Below are 20,686 nucleotides of genomic sequence, written 5' to 3'. Positions count from 1 at the left end.
TTGGGGACCTGGTCCCATCCTGGCCAGAGTCTGTCACACAGATGTCCTCACTTCTCTAGGAAGAAACACAGGTGGCCAGCCTTTCACTAAAGAAACGGCAACAAGCACCAAACCAAGCGGGTCATCTCACTTAAGTGGGAGGGGCTAGAGTGGAGTCCCCTGTCAGAACACCAGCCTAGTTTATGCAAAGCCCTGGATTCCACTCTAAGCACCAAAGACAGAGACAGAGAAAGGAACCAACTTGGACTCTACAACACGGGTAGAGGGGCACTGGGAGGAGGGTGGCTCTGTCTTCTCTGGGAAGAGCAGGTCATAGCAGGACAGAGGCTGTGACACACAGATATGCTCCAGAGGGGCAATTTATTGACTCATGAGTGAACATTCAACTGTTGAAAAGGTAAACCAGCAAAGGCTTTTGAAAAGCTGTTATCTATTCACTGGTGGTGGGGGCGGGGAGGGCAGGGGAGTGTGTGTGTGTGTGTGTGGGGTTATTTAACTGGCCTTTGTCACAGTCCATAGACTATGGAGTTCAGATTTCTAGGTGTACTAGCAGGTTCATGGGGCACAACCAATGTAGCATTGTGTGTGTGTGTGCGTGTGTGGTGGTGGTGGATTCAGAAGATGAGAAGACTACCTGGGGCAGGGCAGGGACAAGAATTCTCCAACCCTTTCCAGTGCTGGAGACTGGACCTAAAGCACTTAGCTCGCCAGTGTTCTACTACTGATGGACCATCCAGCTTTGTGTCTTTTCTGCTGTTCTGCTTTGAACCTATGACTGCTTTTGAAAAGCCCCACCCCCCGCCCGTAACCTAGATTATATTGTTCCTTAAAACAACAAAACACCCTTCCAAGCCTTCCCATTGCACCCAGGAGAGAAATCAAAGCTGTGACCCTGCAGTATCTGGCCCACTTTCTCTGTGATGTTCCCAATCACTTTCCCTCTGGTCCACTTGGATCCAACCCCAAGTAGGATCCTGTCTGGAGGTCTTTGCACCATTCCTTGACCCGAGATGTCCTCTGTTTGGAGAGAGCACACTGTCATGTCTTCCAAGGTTCACCTTGATGCACATGTCACCTTGTCAGTGTAAGGCTAGCCCTGGCCACTTGTTCTAAAATCATATCCCCCTTTTATATTTTCCGTCTCCAGCCCCAGATTCAGCTTTGTCCTTGGTACCGAAACTAGCGCACATCCATTTATTTCATTCTATCATTTCTTGGCCTCTGGGTTAAGATCAAATGTAGCATCTATTGTAACCCTTCTCTTGTTTAAGGTCTGCTACCTTCAATAGAGAGACTTACCAGCTTTGTTCTGTCCTCAATACTGTCAGGCCTCCTGGCACACATCTGTAACTTCAGCACTTGGGAGGCTAAACTGGAACAGCAAGAGCTTTGGGTGCCAATTTGGGCTACACAGTGATTTGTCTCCTTTCAGCAAAAAACAAGAATGAAGTAAAATCCTACTTTATCAGGTGAGTGAGCACTGTCAAATGCTTATAACAGATGAGCACAGACCCTCAGCCCAACGGTACAGAGGAAGCAAAGCTTCCAGAGTAAACAGCGATCAGACAAATGGCTTCTGCTGGCTGTGGCAACACTAGGGGCATCACCTGTGTCCCAGCAAACACAATCTTAGACTGTGCTTTCCCAGCTGGTCTCATCCCACTCTTAAAAGCCTATTTCTGACCGCTCACTCTTGCTTAACACATGTTCAACTTGAAGGGCTGACTTGGAGCAAGTCTTTCTCTACACATCTTTTTAAATTTTAAAAAATATATTTCTTGCTATTTATGTTTGTGTGTGTCTGTGTGTGTGTTATTCTGAGGCCTCACACAGGACAGAGCTATCTACAAATTCAATACATAGCTGAGGGTGACATTGAACCTCTGGTCCTCTTGCTCCAACTCTCAAGTGCTGGGATAACAGGTGTCCACACCAGACTCACTTCTTTTTCTGCTCCTTCGTAAGTTCCTTCCATATATCACGGCTACTCTTTGACAGTGTACTGTAATTTGTCTAGTATTGACTTCCTGACATTAGTTACAAGGCAGGACCTTGAACTAAACCAGTACACTTTCCACACTCGACCCTCATCTACTGGGGAACCCTCAACCTAACACAAATTGCAGCCTCTCCCCAGATCTATTGGGGAGACCTTGAACCAAACCAATATATTTTCCACACACTCCTTTGCACTTTGAAGATTCTGGTATGCTGGTTATGCAGACCTTCCAAATTTTATTATATTTAAATTTAATATAATTAAAAATCAAATTTGTAAACCAGATCTTACCAGAAATATCTCAGTTATAAAAAACTAAGGTCACTATGGTGAACACTAGTTTTCCAAAGTGATTATTTTTACTTGAAAACTCAAACTAAAAATTTCACGTTGTCAATAAATAATGTCACTGTAGTTTCTCCTGATGTGGCAGGTTTTCCAGAAAATGTCTTTTAAATACCCAGCTTGAATAGCTGGCTTGTCAGTTGTCTTTGTATGTAGCTTCTGTGAAAACAGTGGCCAAGTCATCACCGAGAGCGCCCCCGGACACAGGGCAATACAAGTCATCACCGAGAGCGCCCCCTGAACACAGGGCAATACAAGTCATCACAGAGAGCGCCCCCTGGACACAGGGCAATACAAGTCATCACAGAGAGTGCCCCCTGGACACAGGGCAATACAAGTCATCACAGAGAGCGCCTCCTGGACACAGGGTAATACAAGTCATCACAGAGAGCGCCCCCTGGACACAGGGTAATACCGCGGCAAGCAGAAGTGCTATATGTGGTTTTTCTTTTGTCAACATGTTGAAAAATATGCATTTGAGGGCTGAGACAAAACAATCCATGATAGCGTACTATGAAAAGCCAGAATCTCGCAGATCTCCAGGGAGGGTTTGAGGGACGCTCAAAATCCACAAAAGATGTTCTGTGACCTGCTGGGCTCATGTACGAGAACACCTCAACACCAGCACTTCTTTTGGACAAAGACCTCTCTGTGTAGCCCTGGCTGGTCTTAAATCTTTTTTTCTCTCTCTCTCTTTTTTTTGGGGGGGGGGGTTTCGAGACAGGGTTTCTCTGTAGCTTTGGAGCCTGTCCTGGAGCTAGCTAGCTCTTGTAGACCAGGCTGGCTTCAAACTTATAGCAACCCACCTGCCTCTGCCTCCCGAGTGCTAGGATTAAAGGTTTGCGCCACCACCGCTGGCTTGGTCTTAAATCTTTAATCACCTGTGCCTATTAAGTGCTGGGATTACAGGTGAGCAACACCACACATGGCAATGGGAAAACATTTCCAAGTGTAAAGATCACTTTGTGCAAAGGCAGTAGCTGTTAGTATCCAGGCATACCTTGGCCTGCCCCTTGGGAACATGGCACCCCTCTGCATACGGCAAATAGTTCCCTGACTGTATGCAGGTGCAAAGGTCCCTTTAAAAGACAAGCTCCGCCCACTCCCATTAAACCTCAATGAACTCCACTCAAGCTCTCTCTGCAGGGTCTATTCTGTCCTCACCCTGACCTGCCAAGGTCTCACTTGCCCAGTGTCACAGAGTAGCTATGAGAATTAAAAAGAGAAGATAATTTAGTTTAAGGTTTAGAGATGGTGTCTATCTTCAGTATCAATAAGGAACGTGGAAGTCTTTCATTGAAAACGTTTTTCTGAGTCAGAAAGTGGTAGCATGCACCTCCTGTAGTCATGCCTGCTGGAGAGACTGAGGCAAGACTTACACATAAGTCTGTAGAGTTCAGGGCCAGCCTAGGAGCCAGAATGAGATTCTTGCCTTAAAATGCTAAAAAAAATAAACTAAGTTGGGGGAGAGAGAAAAGGAATGGGGAGAGGAGAATCAACAAAAATTTTATTTAAAAAGCCTGTAATCAAACCTAATGCTGTGTATGCTAATTAAAATTTTTAATTAAAATATATATAAAAATAAAATGAAACCAAATTTTTGTTTTCTAAAAATAATATAGAGCTTGTAACTGATTTTTCTTTTTAATAATAGAGATGCCTTTAATTCCAGTACTTGGGAAGCAGAGGCAAGTGGATCTCTGAGTTTGAGGCCAGCCTGGTCTACAGAGTGAGTTCCAGGACAGCCAGGGCAACACAGAGAAACCCTGTCTCAAAACAAACGGGGCGGGGGGGAGGAAAAGGGGGAGAGATCATCAGTAACACAGAGAAATATGTTAAGTATAGCCTTGTGGGCAAATGCTTTGAGAAAACATTTTCCTCCACTGCTCCTTGTTTACACATTTAAGTGGCTTCACCAGAAACTATAACCAGCTCATCAAAACATACTATCACAATAACAGAATACATATAAAATACACATTAAATATAAGCTAGGTTATACATTGTAACTGTAACACCACACTCTGAATATGGATTATTTAGCTTCAACTAAAGCTTGTTTTTAAAAAAAGAAAACACAATCCAGAATCATCTCTATCTCTGAAATCTGAATGCTAAAACATTAATGTTATGCCCAGATTGTGGGGTTCCCCAAAGCCACCATGGAGACTGTACTCGTATGTAAAAGCAAAGAGCCTTTATGCAAGTTTAAGCTTGGACTCTGATTCAATGATTGAAAGTAAAGAATGCCCAGTCCCAGTTGGGGTACAGATTTTTATCACAGTAAAGGTTGGGATGAGGGCATTTCCAGGGCTCAGGACCCTGATTGGCTGACATTTGTCTAGGGGTCCTGGCCTCAGGTACATATGGTGATCTTATGGAATCTTTCCAAGTGTTTGGGATGTCAGGTCCTGGCCCTCCCTGGGTGGTGTCAGTTTATGGCTTTCCCTGCCAGTAAACGGAAACTCAGAACTACTTTTTAGCAAGTGTTATGGCAGCAGTGTGGCCAACCAAGCTGTTCTGGGTCCCACACAGTTTCAAACATCTTTTCTCATGTTAGCTATTACTTTATTAACTTACCTAATATTTTGTTGTTGTTTCTAGACAGATTTTCAGTATGTGGCTCTGGCTGTACTGGAACTCAATAAATAGACCAGGCTGACCTCGAACTCAGAGATCTGGTCTGCCTCTGCCTCCCAAGTGCTGGGCTAAACGGTGTGTGTCACTACACCTGAACTACTTACCCAGTATTATGAAAAATGAATGTCACAACTTAAAATAAAGATGTTTGGTCAGTTTGGGAAATTTTTTAAAAATTAAATGTATCGGGCTGGAGAGATGACTTATAGGTTAAGAGCACTGACTGCTCTTCCAGAGGTCCTGAGTTCAATTCCCAGCAACCACATGGTGGCTCACAGCCATCTATAATGAGATCTGGTGCCCTCTTCTGGCGGGCAGGGATACATGGAAGGAATGTTGTATACCTAATAAATAAATAAATCTTTTAAAAAAGTTAAATGTATCAATTTAATTTAATTAAATTAATACTTAATATTAATATTTAAATTAATTTAATTAATTAAATTAATTTAAATAAATTTAATATAATTTAAGCTTTTAGGAATAGCAATCAAATAGTCAGATGTCTATTTATAATATCTAATTTATTTAATTATACATGCTTATTTTAAAATAACAATATATAATACAATAATACAAAATATTGCTCTCCCCCATTCTCATATTAAATAACAATTCTCTTCAAATTCTCCATGAGCATCTTATGCACCAATGTCTTCATATCTGCAGCTAGTTTCTTGAAGTAGATCTCCTTGGCTTTTATCTAAGTTGTTTTCAGATATAGCACTTTAAAGACACATGCCTGACATTCTTCCATGGAGTGTAGAACAGCAGAACTCTCCTCCTCACCCTTGACCTACCCTGAGGGCATGTCTGTAATCCTCACCACAGAACCACTTGCTTATTGCTTTTGAAATAGCTCTTTGGAAGGATGGTTTGCAAATGCTGTAGGGAGGGGATGTTTCCCTGGACTAATAAGTCTCTCTGCCCTGCCTTTACAAACAAAACAAAATAAAAATATGAAAAACGAAAACAAAAACACAACACCCCTCTCGATTCAATTCCTGTAGGAGAAACCCAGAACTAAATAAATCTTGCCTTTCTGAGGCTAGTGTGGGTTAAAAATATGCGGAGTCATCAGAGGTGGAAGTGGCTGAGGTGGGGACCAGATCGCGGGGCAGCCATAGACTGTGATGTTTCTTGAGATGTGCATAAAGCTGTGAAAAAGCTGGGAATGGTGTATCAAAAACTTTCTGGGAAAGGGGTGAGGGAGACATTCCCTCTGTTCCCCAGGAGCTTGGAGCTGGCCAGATAGCAGCGAGGTCAGCCTCCCAGCAGCAAGGACCTAAATGTGGATATGTCACTGGCCAGGAGCAGATGTTCACGGAGCATGCTGAAACTGAGCCCTGGCCCGGTAACATCAGGACTGTGAGAAAAATGGCATCAAATAAAAGAGCAAGGTGCAGAATGGGTAAATTCTAGAGAATGACTAAGTGAAGACATGGAGAAATACACCTAACCTACCCAAACACCCAAAACACCTTGCACTGAATTGTCAATACTTGTTTCTAGACTGCAGGATTTCTGCCCAGGGAACTGCTGGGAATAGAATAGCCCTAAGGATAAAGAACTGGAGAACGAGACACCAGCTATCTATGGAAAGACAGCCAGCAAAGGAGAACAGGCCAGGAAGCATGGGCAGGACCTCAGAAGGCAGCCAGAATTAAGGAGCTGGGAGACAAACAGGACAGAAAGACTGAGGAGTGATGTTTGGATGTTCTCAGATTTGATAAACATCTGGACATTATGGAAAGATGATAGGTGCCATTCTCGGGAACTCAAAAGTAGGAATTAAATTACATTTCTGCATAGTGTGGCACTTCCAAAAAAACAGAATGAAAACAATCATTTCCCTGGCATCAGGGAAACTTTTCGGGTAGTGATTCTCAAAACTGTATTCCTAGCAGCAACAGCAGCTGAGATCTGCTGAGAATGAAAACTCTACAGTCTTACCCAGTCCTGCTAAGTCAGAACCCTTAGAGGTTCGTCAGAATAGGCAGCCTGAGAGCTAACAAGTTTTCCTGGGGACTCAAGTGCACATTAAAGCTCAGAACAGTGCTTTTCAGGCTGGGCACGCAGCTCGGATGGGAGAATCCTTGCCTAACATGTCCTAAGCCCTGAGTTTGATTATCAGCACCCCATAAATGAGTGTTTTTACATGCCTGTAGTGCTGTCCTGGGAGGTAGGAGATTACAGAGTTCCAAGTCATCCGCTTCCACACAGGAAGTAGGAAGCCAGCCTAATGTGCTTGAGACCACCTCAAAACAGTCAAAAACAAACAAACAAACAAAAACCCAGTGCTGTAAGTCATGGATGGAATCCTTTTCCTTCCTTTTCTTAAGACAGGAACTACACAGCTCAGGCTGCCCATGCTATACAGCTGAGGATGACCTAGATCTTCCTGTTTCTATCTCCTAAGAGCTAGGGTTACAGATGTGTACTACCACACCCAGCTTAAGTTTTTCTTAAATCTTTGACATCTGCTATACTAGTCAGTGATGAGTGCCGGCATCTATCACAGCAGTAGAAAGGGGGGCTATCTGGTTTGCCCCTGGCTGTGCAATCCTGGAGATTCCTTTACCCTTCCAGCTGCAGTCTCATTTATAATGTAAGAAAGAAAACAGTACTTACCTTTAAGATTGTCATAAAGCTGAGACAGTGCTTAGCACATCTAAGTGGTCAATTATGCTGGCTATTATTACTAGGAATAAAGAAGAGTCACAACATCCACCATTTCATGGAGTAGTTTGATTCCCAGCTAGGTTTTCCCAAGGCCATGATTTTATATCGTGTGTGTGTGTGTGTGTGTGTGTGTGTGCGCGCGCGCGCGCGTGCATGATAAACTTAGTCTTCATGTTTCTAGATTCTAAAAGTTGGTGTGTCCCAAAGTTCTGTAAGGATCCTTGAGGTCAAGGCCAATCCTACACTCTATTCATCGTCCTGTACAGAAATGGCCTTGCTGGTCAGACATAAAGTTGTTCATACCCTGTTCAACATGTGACCAGGTGCCCAAACATAGAGCCCTTCGGCAAATAAATGGAATGGTATGGCGCTGGTCCTCATGGAATGGTGACACTGGAAAGATATGGGAGAGTGGTGACTCTAGGTACAAAAGGCCACTCAAGTCAAAAATATTAGTACATATTTTATTTATTAGTGCTAGGGATGAAATCTAGAGTCCCATATATGCTAAGTATGCATTTTACCACTGTGGGGGAAAAACACCCTAGCCCAGCATGTTTTAGATGCAACTTTCAACTTCTGGTTCCTTCTTAGTAGAATCTGAGTTCTAAGGGTTCTGGAAGTTCATCCTATTTTCTCCTCTCACTGAACTAAAAATAGTATTTACAGAGTAAGCATTCACCGAACTAGTTGCTAATTAGTTCTAACAAAGGCTGCTCTTTGACAAAACAAAACAAAAATCTGGGTATGCCAGTTGAGCTTTGGTGGCTACCATTTAGAGCTATAATGGGCAGAAGGGCCAGGTCGCAGCCAGGCATTTCTTTCAGCTACGAACTCTTTTCACTTACATTATGTGGACATATGTATGCCTGTATGTGGATGTGTGCGTGTGAATGTAAGTGCACATGAAGGCTGGACGTGAGGGATCCCCCTGGAGCTGGCGGCTGTGAGCCACTCGACGTAACAAGAGCAGTCAACTGCTGGGCAGTATCTCCAGCACCTGCTTTCACTTTTGAGACTGAATTTCATCAAAGCTGGCCTCAAACTTGTGATCCTTACACCTTAGCCTCCTGTGTTCTGGGTTATAGGTGCCAATAACCCAGTGCCTCTTTCATGACCGGGGGTGGGGTTCCTACTATGATTCAGGCAGAGGTCGGTTTCGGTTAGGGACCAGCCTGAAGGCACATTTAGTGGCCTTCAAAACAGGGTGGTGGTGGCGCATGCTTTTAATCCCAGCATTTAGGAGGCAGAGGCAGGCAGATCTCTGTGAGTTCGAGGCCAGCCTGGTCTACAAGAGCTAGTTCCAGGACAGGCTCCAAAGCTACAGAGAAATCCTGTCTCGAAAAACCAGAAAAAAAAAAAAAAAAAAAAGGTGGCCTTCAAAACCTGAAACCAGAAACAAAGCTGGTTAAATCCTCATCTCTCATTCATCCTTGGGAAACAGCTCTTTAACCCAAAGATTTCTTTGCACCCTCTTACCCCAGTCTCTGGTTCCTCAGGTGTCAATGTGTCACTATGCACCTGTTCAGGTTCCACAGAGCAGGTCATCGTGCAGTGAAGCAAGGTTACATGCACAAGTTGCCAAGTCATGGGTACTGAGCTTCCTGTGTTCCCAGGGAGCCTTCCTAAACAGACACCCTTGACCCTTGGAAGCCTTGCTCACACCAGCACCTGAAATGCCCTTTACGGCCTTTCCCACCTGTCCAGGGCACAGTACTATTCCTCCTACTCCAAGCCACTCCCACCCCTGCCCAAGCAAAGAGGCAGTTCCTCAGTGCCCACCTGGAAAGGACTCAAAGGGCAGTACAACTATTAATGTGACCCCTTCAAGTTTGAGCCTTGAAAGGTTTTAGCAAGTAGTTTACTTATTGCTTTATGGCTCCAGCCGAAGGCCAAAGGGGTAGCCTAGTATACAGATGTGCTCAACACCTACAGGTCTCATGAGCTGCTGTTTCTCCTACTTTCAAGTGTGTACTGGGCACACACTAGTTGAAATGCCTTCTATTTCTGGCTTGGTTACAGCTAAGAGTGGGGAATCAAGCTTATTCTTAGGCAGAGTATGGGGAAACATGAATAGGCCCTGGCCTAGGATGCATGAGCTCTGATGGTAACCATCCCGCAATAGGTCAGGAGCCTTTCTAAGGCCCGAGTAACATCTTAATAAAAAGATCAAGTGCCTTAGTTCCAGGTTAGGATTCCATTTCAACAGTATACACAAGATGAGCAAAGAAGGCTTACTACAGAAAAATTCTGCCCCAAAATGTCATAGTAATTAGCAGTGTGCTGAACACACGGTCATTATGATTTAGAACACCGTAGTAATCCTTTAGTCAAAATCCTTTCTGTTGCATGTAGTAACAAGTCACTTCAGATTCACATTTAAAAAATGCAGATGCATTCTAAGCACAGCCCAAGGATGAATGAAGACCAAGGCAAGGATACAGGACTGGATGAGGAAACCAGGGAACCTCCAGGTTTACCAAGGCCTCCTGGCTCTCAGGCTTGTTCACCAGAGCCAACTCCTGCCTTGGGAAGTAGTCGTCTAAGTCATCACCCAGGCCATCTTTCCAGGTGGGATCAGTGTCTCCTTCACGCAAAAGCCTTAAAATACAGAACCATCTTTGGGCATTCCAGCCAGTTCATCCCTGGCTTAAACAGCCAATGAGAAGAGTGACAAGGGAGAGACCAGAAAGCCACTGAGGGTGCTGAGCCAGGCCAAGTCTCCACAGGGCCTTTAGAGACATCGGCTGCTACATCAGGGGCTCAGTCGCTGACACTGAAACAAACCAGCAAAGAAGCCTGGTGTGGAGGCTGTGCCTGTAATCCCCAGATTTTGGGAGGCTAAAGCCTGGACTACACAGTGAAACCTTGTCTCAGGAAACTAAAAACAGCGATGAAGTCTGTGATTCTCTATATTCAGAGTCCTCCTCATAAAGTATCTATGGAACCAGTCAAATGTTCTAGTAAACAGTTTACATCTCAAAAAGCCTTACTGGATACTGGAACTCAAGCAGAAAAGGCCGTTTCCTGCTCCACTGCTCTTTCCTGGAAATGGCTGACACCTGCTTTCATGCTCATCATCTCCTATAGGAATGATGAAGACAAGCCAAATCACAATGTTGTCATGCTCGCATTGGTAAGGTGACTTTAACAACCTGCTGACATCAATGGCATGGTAAGAGCGAAGTTCAAATGCTTTAGACCTAAAATCCCTGCCAGGGCACCGTTTTATGGATAGACACTGCATAGAACACGGTGGGTGCTCAATGTTAGGTTAATTTTATGCTAATTTTAAAATGAGGTTAAGGACCTAACATACAGTTGGTGTAATAGCTTTGGGTCACTCTGCTTCTATACCTCACAGTAGGCAGAGCAGAAAACAAAATCAATCTCAATTTTGTTCATTTCCCCTTAGACATAGCTTATAAATTCTGACATCTCTAGCTCAGATACACAAAATGCAGACAAAGAGATCACTAGAAAGTATTTTAACAAAAAGCACTAGTTAAAATAGCCTAGAGTATTACAGAAATGTTTACTCTAATACATGCAGAGGCGGGAGGAGTCACGCAAAATCACATTTTACTCTATGATCTTTATATTGCTTTTCACTTAAAAGTTTGAAGCAATGTGCAATGGACAGAAATATTTGGCTAAAAGAACAAAATGAGCCACCACAGCACATATATTGAAAAAAACAAAAACTCTCATCTATGTCTACATACAAAGACAAGACTATGTCCAGTAGTGGATCATATTCTGGGGTTTATAAAGTGAATGGAAATATTAGGAAGGGTCAATATATTTCAAAAGAAGAGCCATAAATGCCCTAAAAGCAGGAAGTTGACACCATTTTAAATATAATTCATATATATATTTAAAATCAAACACAATTAAATAGAATATAGTTTAGGTACATGAATACTTCAGAATAACAGAGGTGGTACATAGTACCAAAAACTTATACACAGCCTTTTTGTTTCTTCTGTTGATAAACAGTGTGCCTCTATACAATCAATATTGCAATGAAATAAATTCTCTATTCATTCAAGACTTTCCCAAGGACAGAGGTGATTAATAATTACATATATATATATATATACACACACACACATAAATATATTCTTTTGCAAACTCTGAGCAAAAGCAGTAACACCTAAGAAAACTTCCTTTCTCTTTAAACTGTCACATACAGGAAGCACTGGCACCATATGGCCAGGGGAGTGTGCTTGCCAACTGTGTGGCCCCACCAACGACCGTGCTACAGGTGCAAAGCCAACTAAGCAGAAGGGCAGCGAGTGAGTTTCCGACTGTCTGAAGACAGAAAAGGAAAGACAACTGCACATTTGCCACTCACAGTGAAGAATTGTGGAGACACTCAAAAGCGAGTGCTTCTTTCCCCGCCTTATTAAAAAAATAAAATCAAATCTGAAAATGTGTTCCAAGTACCACATGGGAAAAACTGGAGTCATAGTTATTTTTTTCCATGTGTATTCTGAAGAGGGAATGAAGTATCGGTAGCATGGCATTCCTATGGAGGAATGGGTCTTGATGTTCAAAGTAAACTAAATTTGCCCTTTTGCTAGCAGAGGAGAGACTAGCTTGAAGGATATAACATCACAGGAGTGAATGAAATGTGAAAATTGTGTCTGTCACCAAAGAGAAGGATGACATCGCGAGGCTTGACCCATGACTTGTCGCTCTTTCTAAATTAATGCCTCTGTGAAGGAAGACTACACAGGGATCGTCACCTGCTCCACAAGCTGCTGGCCCACATCGCCACTTGGAGCTGCAGGCTCCGGTACAACTGACTCACCTGTGAATTTCAGGAGGACAAAGACAAGCACCTTTTCTTGTGCTTTCTGATACTGCTAAGGATGGAGGCTGCTGCAAGCATGTGGACCACATGCCAACTCACACTTTTCTGCCTCACACAGGATGTGGTCCCAATCTATTCCAGGGGGTAACTCTCTCATAGTGGGTCACAGCTACTGGAGCACTAATTGTCTAGTAATGCCACCAATACCACTTTGCATCTTGTGACTCAATGTCACCATCATGTGCATCTAAGTCTACATTTAACAACAGATCTTAGACTGTCTCGCATTCTTTCTTGGAAACAACAGTGATCTAGCAGTGGAAAGAATTGCAGTGCTCCGTTTTCATTGGCTGTGTTGAGGAATCCAACCAAAGGGAAAAGTTCTTTCAAAATCATATTTTCTTATCTCTGGTTTTGAGTCACAGCTGGGGAAAAAAGAAAAAAAGATGGTAAGGTACATTCCTGTAGGGGATAACGTATTATCAACACAAATAAAGGAAGTGCCTAGTGCGTACACAGTGCTCCCTAGGTATGCCTTAGGGCACAGCCAAGCACTTTCTTGTGAGGCAAAGGATTAACTATCCTCAGCTATCCCTAAATTAACAGGAACTTAAAGAAGCTAAGAACTTGCTCGCATTTTTCTGTTTGGGCAATGGCTATCAGAATGAAGCTCTTCACTGCTCCCTCTGTGTGAGTCCATGTGTGTGGATGTGACTTGGGAAGCCGTGGGTGGCATTCTTCAAGAATAGGATTCTAACTGGCCTGGAGCTCAGCAATGAGACTACGCAGGACAGGCAGCCAGCGAACTCTAGGAATCCATTTGTGAGCACCAGGATCATACAGAAATACTACAGCACAGCAATTCATCAATCGAGCCGTCTCTACAGTTTGTCAATATTCTTTTTTTTTTTAAAATTTAATTTCAGCTAGGGTTGTTACAGAGAAACCCTATCATCAAAAACCAAAAACAAAACAAAAAAGAAAGAAAAAAATTCATTTATGTGCACTGGTGGGTTTTTTTTTTTTTTTTTTTTTCGAGACAGGGTTTCTCTGGAGCTTCGGTGCCTGTCCTGGAACTAACTCTTGTAGACCAGGCTGGCCTCGAACTCGCAAAGATCCGCCTGTCTCTGCCTCCCGAGTGCTGGGATTAAAGGTGTGCGCCACCACAGCCCAGCCTATGTGCACTGGTGTTTTATTTTGCCTACATGTATGTCTATGTGAAGGTGTTTGGATCCCCTGGAACTGGAGTTACAGACAATTTTGAACTGCCACATGGGTACTGAGAACTGAACCCAGGTCCTCTGGAAGAGCAGTTAGTGCTCTTAAATACTCAGCCATCTCTCCAGCCCAATATTCTCATTTTTTTGACAAGGTAATTCTACTTGTGGGACTTAACCTACTTGTGGGACTTACTCATTTGAGACAAATATGAAGGTACTGACTAAAACATTGCCTCTAGCTGACAAAAACCCTACATAACTTAATCCATGAGACTTACAAGAAACGAAAGAACTTTCTTTGATCTGCTAGGTTCCCAAGATAGACTAGCGTATGAGGGTCATTCCTTTATACAGCACCGGGTAGAACACACACTGCGGAAGACATGGTCCCTGCCGTTTTCAAGATGGAGCATACATTTAACAAGTCAGTAGCAACAGGAGGTAGCGCTCAAGTACACTCCAGGGACAAATGGACACTGTAGATTCAAACCAGAGAGGTGGCAGGGCAGGCTAAACAGCCCAAGTGATGTGTGCGGGCTCCTCACTGCCTATATCATGGCAACGGAATGAGAATTGGAAGGGGATCTGAGTTTTTCTTGTCCAGTATCTCTGATCTGTCACTGAAGGAAGACAGCTCTCTTGCAAAAGGTTGCACCACATTCCACCTAAAAATGCATTCAAAGGCTGGATGGAAGGGCTCGGCATTCAGGAGGCCCTGATTTAACGGGCCTACCAAGAGCTCAGTCCTCTCTCTCTCTCTCTCTCTCTCTCTCTCTCTCTCTCTCTCTCTCTCTCTCTCTTCTCAGACACACACACACACACACAGATTTATCATAAAGATGAAAATCATATGGGAATAAAATATGAACACACAATGCTCAAATAAAGATCCTGAATTCTTTAAACATCTAGTTCCAAAATGATTTCTGAACATTTCCTTATTTTCCAACATCTGATCATCAACATAATGATGGAGAATCACAAAATAACAATCTTGTACTTCTTTATACAACTTTACCTTTACTTTCCTTCTTGCTTTGAGAGGGCCTGGCAAGGGAGGCATTGACTCACATAGTCCTCCACCAACTGATTTATGTTGAAAATTTTGAGTGCCCCAGTAATTCTTTTAATTTTCTTTGGCCTAAATGTGTCCCCCTGTGTACTTGGTAGATAAGAGACTTGACTGTTTAAGGTTTGACAAAGATTATCATCTTTATAGTTGTGGAATATTATTTTAACTGGGCAAAGATGTATTAATTTGCTTATGCTGTAGAACATTACTTTAACTGTGTCAAGGTGTATTACTTTTGTTTATGCTGCATTTGTTTAATTATGTAAAGATATGTTGCATATTTCACCTTACCTGGCTGGCTAAGGCACCTGACTGGTCTAATAAAGAGCTAAATGGCCAACAGCTAGGCAGAGAAAGGATAGGTGGGGCTAACAGGCAGAGAGAACAGGAGGAGAAATCCAGGCTCAGGAGGAGGGGAAGGAGGAGGAGAGAATGAGAGAGGTGCCCAGGGCATGAAGCCAGGCAGCTTTGACAGACACAAGAAGTAGTGAAAATAAGATATACAGAAAAAAAAAAAAAAAAGTAAAAAGCCCCAATACAAAAGGTAGATAAAGAAGCTGGGCGGTGGTGGCGCACGCCTTTAATCCCAGCACTCGGGAGGCAGAGGCAGGCGGATCTCTGAGTTCGAGGCCAGCCTGGTCTACAAGAGCTAGTTCCAGGACAGGCTCTAGAAACTATAGGGAAACCCTGTCTCGAAAAACCAAAAAAAGAAAAAAAAAAAAAAAAAAAAGGTAGATAAAGAGAAACAGGTTAATTTAAATTTAAGTTAAAAGAACCAGCCAGAAATAAGCCTGAGCTAGGCAGAGCACTCAAAACTAATAGTGTGTCATGATTTGGGAGCTGGTTGGTAGCCCAAAAGAAAAAGCCTGGTACACTTACACAGAAAAGAGGCTGTACTCTACAAGAGTGTATGAACCAGTGTTGACAAAAGGACAGCTAACAACAGGCAGAGCAAGGTCAATGCTGGACCTATATCAAGTACTTGGATGATGGGGGAGGCTTTTTCATAAATACATATTATTATGTCAGAAAATAGACTGTAGGTTTCACTCATTTACAATAATGAAATCTGTTTTATGACTGAGGATATGACATATCCTGGCAGATGATTCCTGTGCACATAAAAACTGTATATGGTGGGGCTGGGGAGATGGCTCGGGGTAAAGTGCTTGGACAAGCACGAGGACCAAGGTTCAGACCCCAGCACCCAGGGAAGCTGTGCACAGTGTTAATGCAAAGGGAAGGCGGACACAGGAGGATCCCTGGGGCTTGCAGAACAGCTAGTGCGGAAGAATCCAGGGTCAGTGAGACAGCCTGTCTCAAAAGATAAGGTGGAGAATAATTGGGGAAGATGCCTGATGTCAAACTATGACCTCTACATGCAAACCAATGAACATGTGAACACACAAACACACACAAAATAAATTTTAAAATTTTAAGAAAAAAATTCATTCAAAAAGTGACATTTTTTCTAATTAAAAAAAAAGTCTAGTTGGGTTGTCTGTCTTGTTTTATCTTTTAGAGTATTATATGGCTAGGCTTTCTTCTTAAAAATATTTATTTATTTATTTATTTATTTATTTTGTATACAATATTCTCTCTGTGTGTATGCCTGCAGGCCAGAAGGGGGCACCAGCTCTTAACCTCTGAGCCATCTCTCCAGCCCTGGCTAGGTATTCTTTGAACTCCCTAGATAGTACAGACTGGTTTTAAATTTATGATCCTTCAACATCAGGCTCCTGAGAGCTAAGTTCTACCACCACACCTGGCTTGAAAGAATCTTCTTAAATTGATTTTAGTTATTTGGTCAGAGGAAATGAACTCTTTCAGGTTTTATCTGGCTTGAAAAAAAAAAAAAAAGAAATGCCTTTATTTAACTTCCTCACCAAAAGCCACCTTCATTGTTTGACTTCTACTTAGACATCTTCTGGCCTGCTTAACATTTGACAAAATGATTGCTGTTCTTACCTGTATGTAATAACATCTTCAGCATAGCCAGGCGGTAGTGGTGCACTCGGGAAGCAGAGGCACGCGGATCTCTGTGAGTTCGAGGCCAGCCCAGTCTACAAGAGCTAGTTCCAGGACAGGCTCCAAAGCTACAGAGAAACCCTGATTCGAAAAACTAAAAACAAACAAACAAAAACAAACAAAAAACAAAACAAAAAAAACTTAAAAAAAAAGCCAAAAAACATCTCCAGCTATTCTAAGCCACTAGAGCCAGAGAGGCTAGGCAGTGGTGGCACACACCTTTATCCCAGCACTCAGGAGACAGAGGGATCTCTGTGAGTTCAAGGCCAGCCTGGGCTACACAAGAGAAACAGCTCACACAAAGGTGACCCCAGCACTTGGGATCACACGCCTTTAATTCCAGCACTAGGGAGGTAAAAACAGGAGTGATATGGCTGGGCAGAGAGAGGAATATAATGTCGGAGGAGACAGGAGTTCAGATACAGTCTGAGGATTCGTAGTGACAGGATCGCCTCTTTGATGTGAGCATTGGTAGAGGTAAGAACTCACCAAGTCTAGTGGCTGACTGCTCTGCTTCTCTGATCTCTTAGCTTTTACCCCCTAATATCTGACTGGGTTTTTATTATTAAAACCAATTAGAATTTTTGCTAAATCTGTATATACAGATTTAGTTTTTAATAAATTTTGAAAAATTTTAATCATTAATTATGTTTTTTTCTGTATCTCCACTTATCTGTGCCTCAGATGTCTGGTAGCCGGCGCACACTATCTAATAGCGTTTGTTTTACTCATTTTTCTTACTATTTTCAGTTTTTTTCTGTTTGTCTTCATGTAGGAGTCAATGTTTTCTTGTAGTTCCTAAATGGCAACTGATTTCATTCAATGTCATTTTCCACCTCTAATATTTATTTCAAGAACTTTGGTTTTTAAATCCTGTCTTCTATTTCTCCCCACTATACTGTTTGCCTTGACATTCCTCTTAAATTTTGCTCATTATTTTTTACATTTTGCTTGTTTTTTTAATTAACTAATTAAAAAAACTATCTTTTCTCATTTTACATACCAAATCCAGTTTCCACTTCCTCCCCTCCTCCCATTTCCTCCACGTTCCCTCTCATCCAACCCCCAACCCACTCTTCAGAGAAGATAAGGCTTCCCATAATCATTACTATTTTCAATATTATTATTCAATATTATTTTGTGTGTATGTGTGCAGGTATGTGTATGGGTAGGTGCACATGCTACAATGGGCTGTGATGGTCAGGACAACTTTGTCAGTCAATTCTCTCTTTCTACCTTTATGCTATGTTCCTTTAAAGAGGGTTAACTTTTGTTTTTTGTTTGTTTGTTTGTTTTTCAAGACAGGGTTTCCTTCTGTAACAGTCCTAGCTGTTCTGGAACAAGCACTTGTAGACCAGGCTGGCCTCGAACTCACAGGGATTCACCTGCCTCTGCCTCCTGAGTGCTAGGATTAAAGGCATGCACCACCATCGCTTGGCAACTTTTGTTTTGGCATACAACTGTATGTAGTCTGATCCTTCCAAACTGCTTTTAAACTTTGTTGACATATATTAGGCTTCACTTAACTTCAACAGTAAGACAACTCCCAATACTCAGTATTTTTTGTTGATTACTGTGGCCAAAAGAAACACCAACTATTCCTAGCCCCATCCTTTGGATATCAGTAAACATCTAACTTTTGGGGGTTTGTTCCCTAGAGATAAGCATTTTTTTATTATTTATTATGTATACAACATTCTGCCTCCATGTATGCCTGCACGCCAGAAGAGGGAGCCAGATCTCATTAAAGATGGTTTTGAGCCACCATGTGGTTACTGGGAATTGAACTCAGGACCTCTGGAAGAGCAGCCAGTGCTCTTTAACCTCTGAGCCATCTTGCCAGTCCCGAGATAAGCATTTTCATGTACATCCATGAAGACTGGTATCTGGCCAAAGACTTGAGGGCCTTCCCAAGTATCTCTATAGCTCTTTTTTCTGGATAGCATCTTCTTTTCTGATGCCCTGTTTCATAGCTGCTATAAATAACCACATCAAGCTTTTCCTCTCTAAATGTTCCTTTTCATTTTTAAGTTCATCAAATCTCCTGGCTCTATTCAGACTTGCCTTCTCTACTTTAGAAGCCAACTGCCAACAGTGGCCTAGGGAATCACTGCAATTCTACTGCTTTCCAAGATCACATACTGTCCTCTATCTGGAAATATACTTTATTTAGTTCATCAGTCTTGCAGCTCCTTATGATGAAAGGTAATTCCCATAGCAGCTAATGCTTCAGAGGCAGATACAGAAGTATCCTAATATCATATATATGTATATATGCACATGTGTTATACATGTGAGTGCAGGTATTTGAGGAGATTCGCAGGCATCATACTTGGTGTCACAGGTGGTTGTGGATTCGGGGAACCAAATTCAGGACCCACCCAAGCAAGAGCAGTATGCACTCTTAACCACAGAGTCCTAATTCCAGCTCCTCTTTTTAAATTATTATTAAACAATCAAAATATGTGCCTGTGTGTGTTTATTTATTTACTTTACAAAAGCCAGGCCAGGGGCAGAGAAACAGTTCATTTGGTAGAGTGCTTCTGTAATATTCACAAAGCCCAAGGGTTGCTCCCAGCACCATACAAACCAGTTTTGATGGCACAGCCTATAATTCTAGCAGTTGGTATGTGGAAGTGGGAAGATCAGAAGTTCTAGGTGGGCATTAGTCAGAAGACTTTGAGCCTAGCCTGGGCTACATTAAGACCCTGTCTCAAACAAACAAACAATAACAACAACAAACCCCAGCAATGAAAGGCTAAGTCAGAATGCAAGTCACCCTTACCTTCGTAGATCTCTCCAATGGGTGATCACAGTGTGCCTGCTGCATAACGTCACTCACTATCATTTTAGCGATCTTCCAAGCTAGTTCCTCTTGAGCCTGAAAGAAGTTATTCACATTGTTGATAATGACCCTTCATTAGGAGAATCAAGATACACATAATCAGTCTTCCAAACATGCTCATCATTTGGGTAAAGCACCTTCCCTATATATCAAAGAATCTGGGCACCGCTGGCTGTGATATATTAACATGTCCCTCACGGTCTTACAGAGTCAGCTACTGAGAAGCCAACATCATGATTACTTTCTATATTTGAGGTCAAAACAGAACACTTTTCTTTGTCACACTAATCTCTCAATGTACTAACTATTCCACACTATTCCTGCTAAAACTACAACTGAAACTGCTGAAGAAGACATCTCCGCTTTTGTCTTTACATTAGTGACCTGGTGGCGGTGTCAGTGGTCAGTCTCTGAAGATACTTTTACTGTTACCACTGGGCAATTATTAAATGCTGAGTGGAGCCTTCCTTGTTACAGCCAGAATAAGAGGGCACTGACGTGTCATCTGTGTAACAAGAAACCACAGGAAGAGAACGTGCAGCCTTCCTCAGACAAGGGTAGGTTCCCTGCTTCTGCAAGACTATACTAAAGACTCACCTCATCAGTATTTCCTTGCACCCACTTCTTCATAGCTTGTGAGAACATGAATCCTGGTGAGCAAAGCCAAAATGAATATGGATTTTAATGTAATTGTACGTTACAAATGATTTTGGAGCTATCTCTTAGACATGGATATTCTTTCCTAGTTTCCCATTAAAAACATTAATAAAAACAGTTCATATCATTTCTATAACATAATGTTTACAATAACTGTGAAAATCGTGACGTAAAATGCTTCTGAATAGCTGTTTCAGGATTCTGGACTTTTCTTCTACTCTTCTCAGCAGATGAAGGTGGTTAACGTTAGACTTGTAGCTAGCATTGAAAACAAACCCTTAACCAATATAATGATCTGGTATACGAATTCATCAACACATCAGGAGACTGATAGATGAATTTGTTTTTCTCTTCAGTTTGAAACATTCCTTCAAATTTC

General features: G+C 42.3%; 1 protein-coding gene across 1 annotated transcript in view; it reads right to left on the bottom strand.

Annotated features, from left to right (window-relative positions):
* Positions 1–11,139: 11,139 nt before the first annotated feature.
* The window catches only part of Akap10 (A-kinase anchoring protein 10), a 68,721-nt gene continuing 59,174 nt past the window's right edge, over positions 11,140–20,686 (bottom strand). The window contains exons 13-15 of the mRNA XM_038328037.1: positions 20,248–20,300; positions 19,591–19,686; positions 11,140–12,910 (exon numbers count right to left, since the gene is read on the bottom strand). Of these exons, the coding sequence (XP_038183965.1) occupies positions 12,905–12,910; positions 19,591–19,686; positions 20,248–20,300 (155 nt within the window). The 3' untranslated portion in view covers positions 11,140–12,904. The remainder of the gene's footprint in view (positions 12,911–19,590; positions 19,687–20,247; positions 20,301–20,686) is intronic.

The sequence above is a fragment of the Arvicola amphibius genome, chromosome 4 (genome assembly GCF_903992535.2).
Source record: "Arvicola amphibius chromosome 4, mArvAmp1.2, whole genome shotgun sequence".
Lineage (NCBI taxonomy): Eukaryota > Metazoa > Chordata > Mammalia > Rodentia > Cricetidae > Arvicola > Arvicola amphibius.
This window is presented reverse-complemented; position numbering and strand designations above follow the sequence as displayed.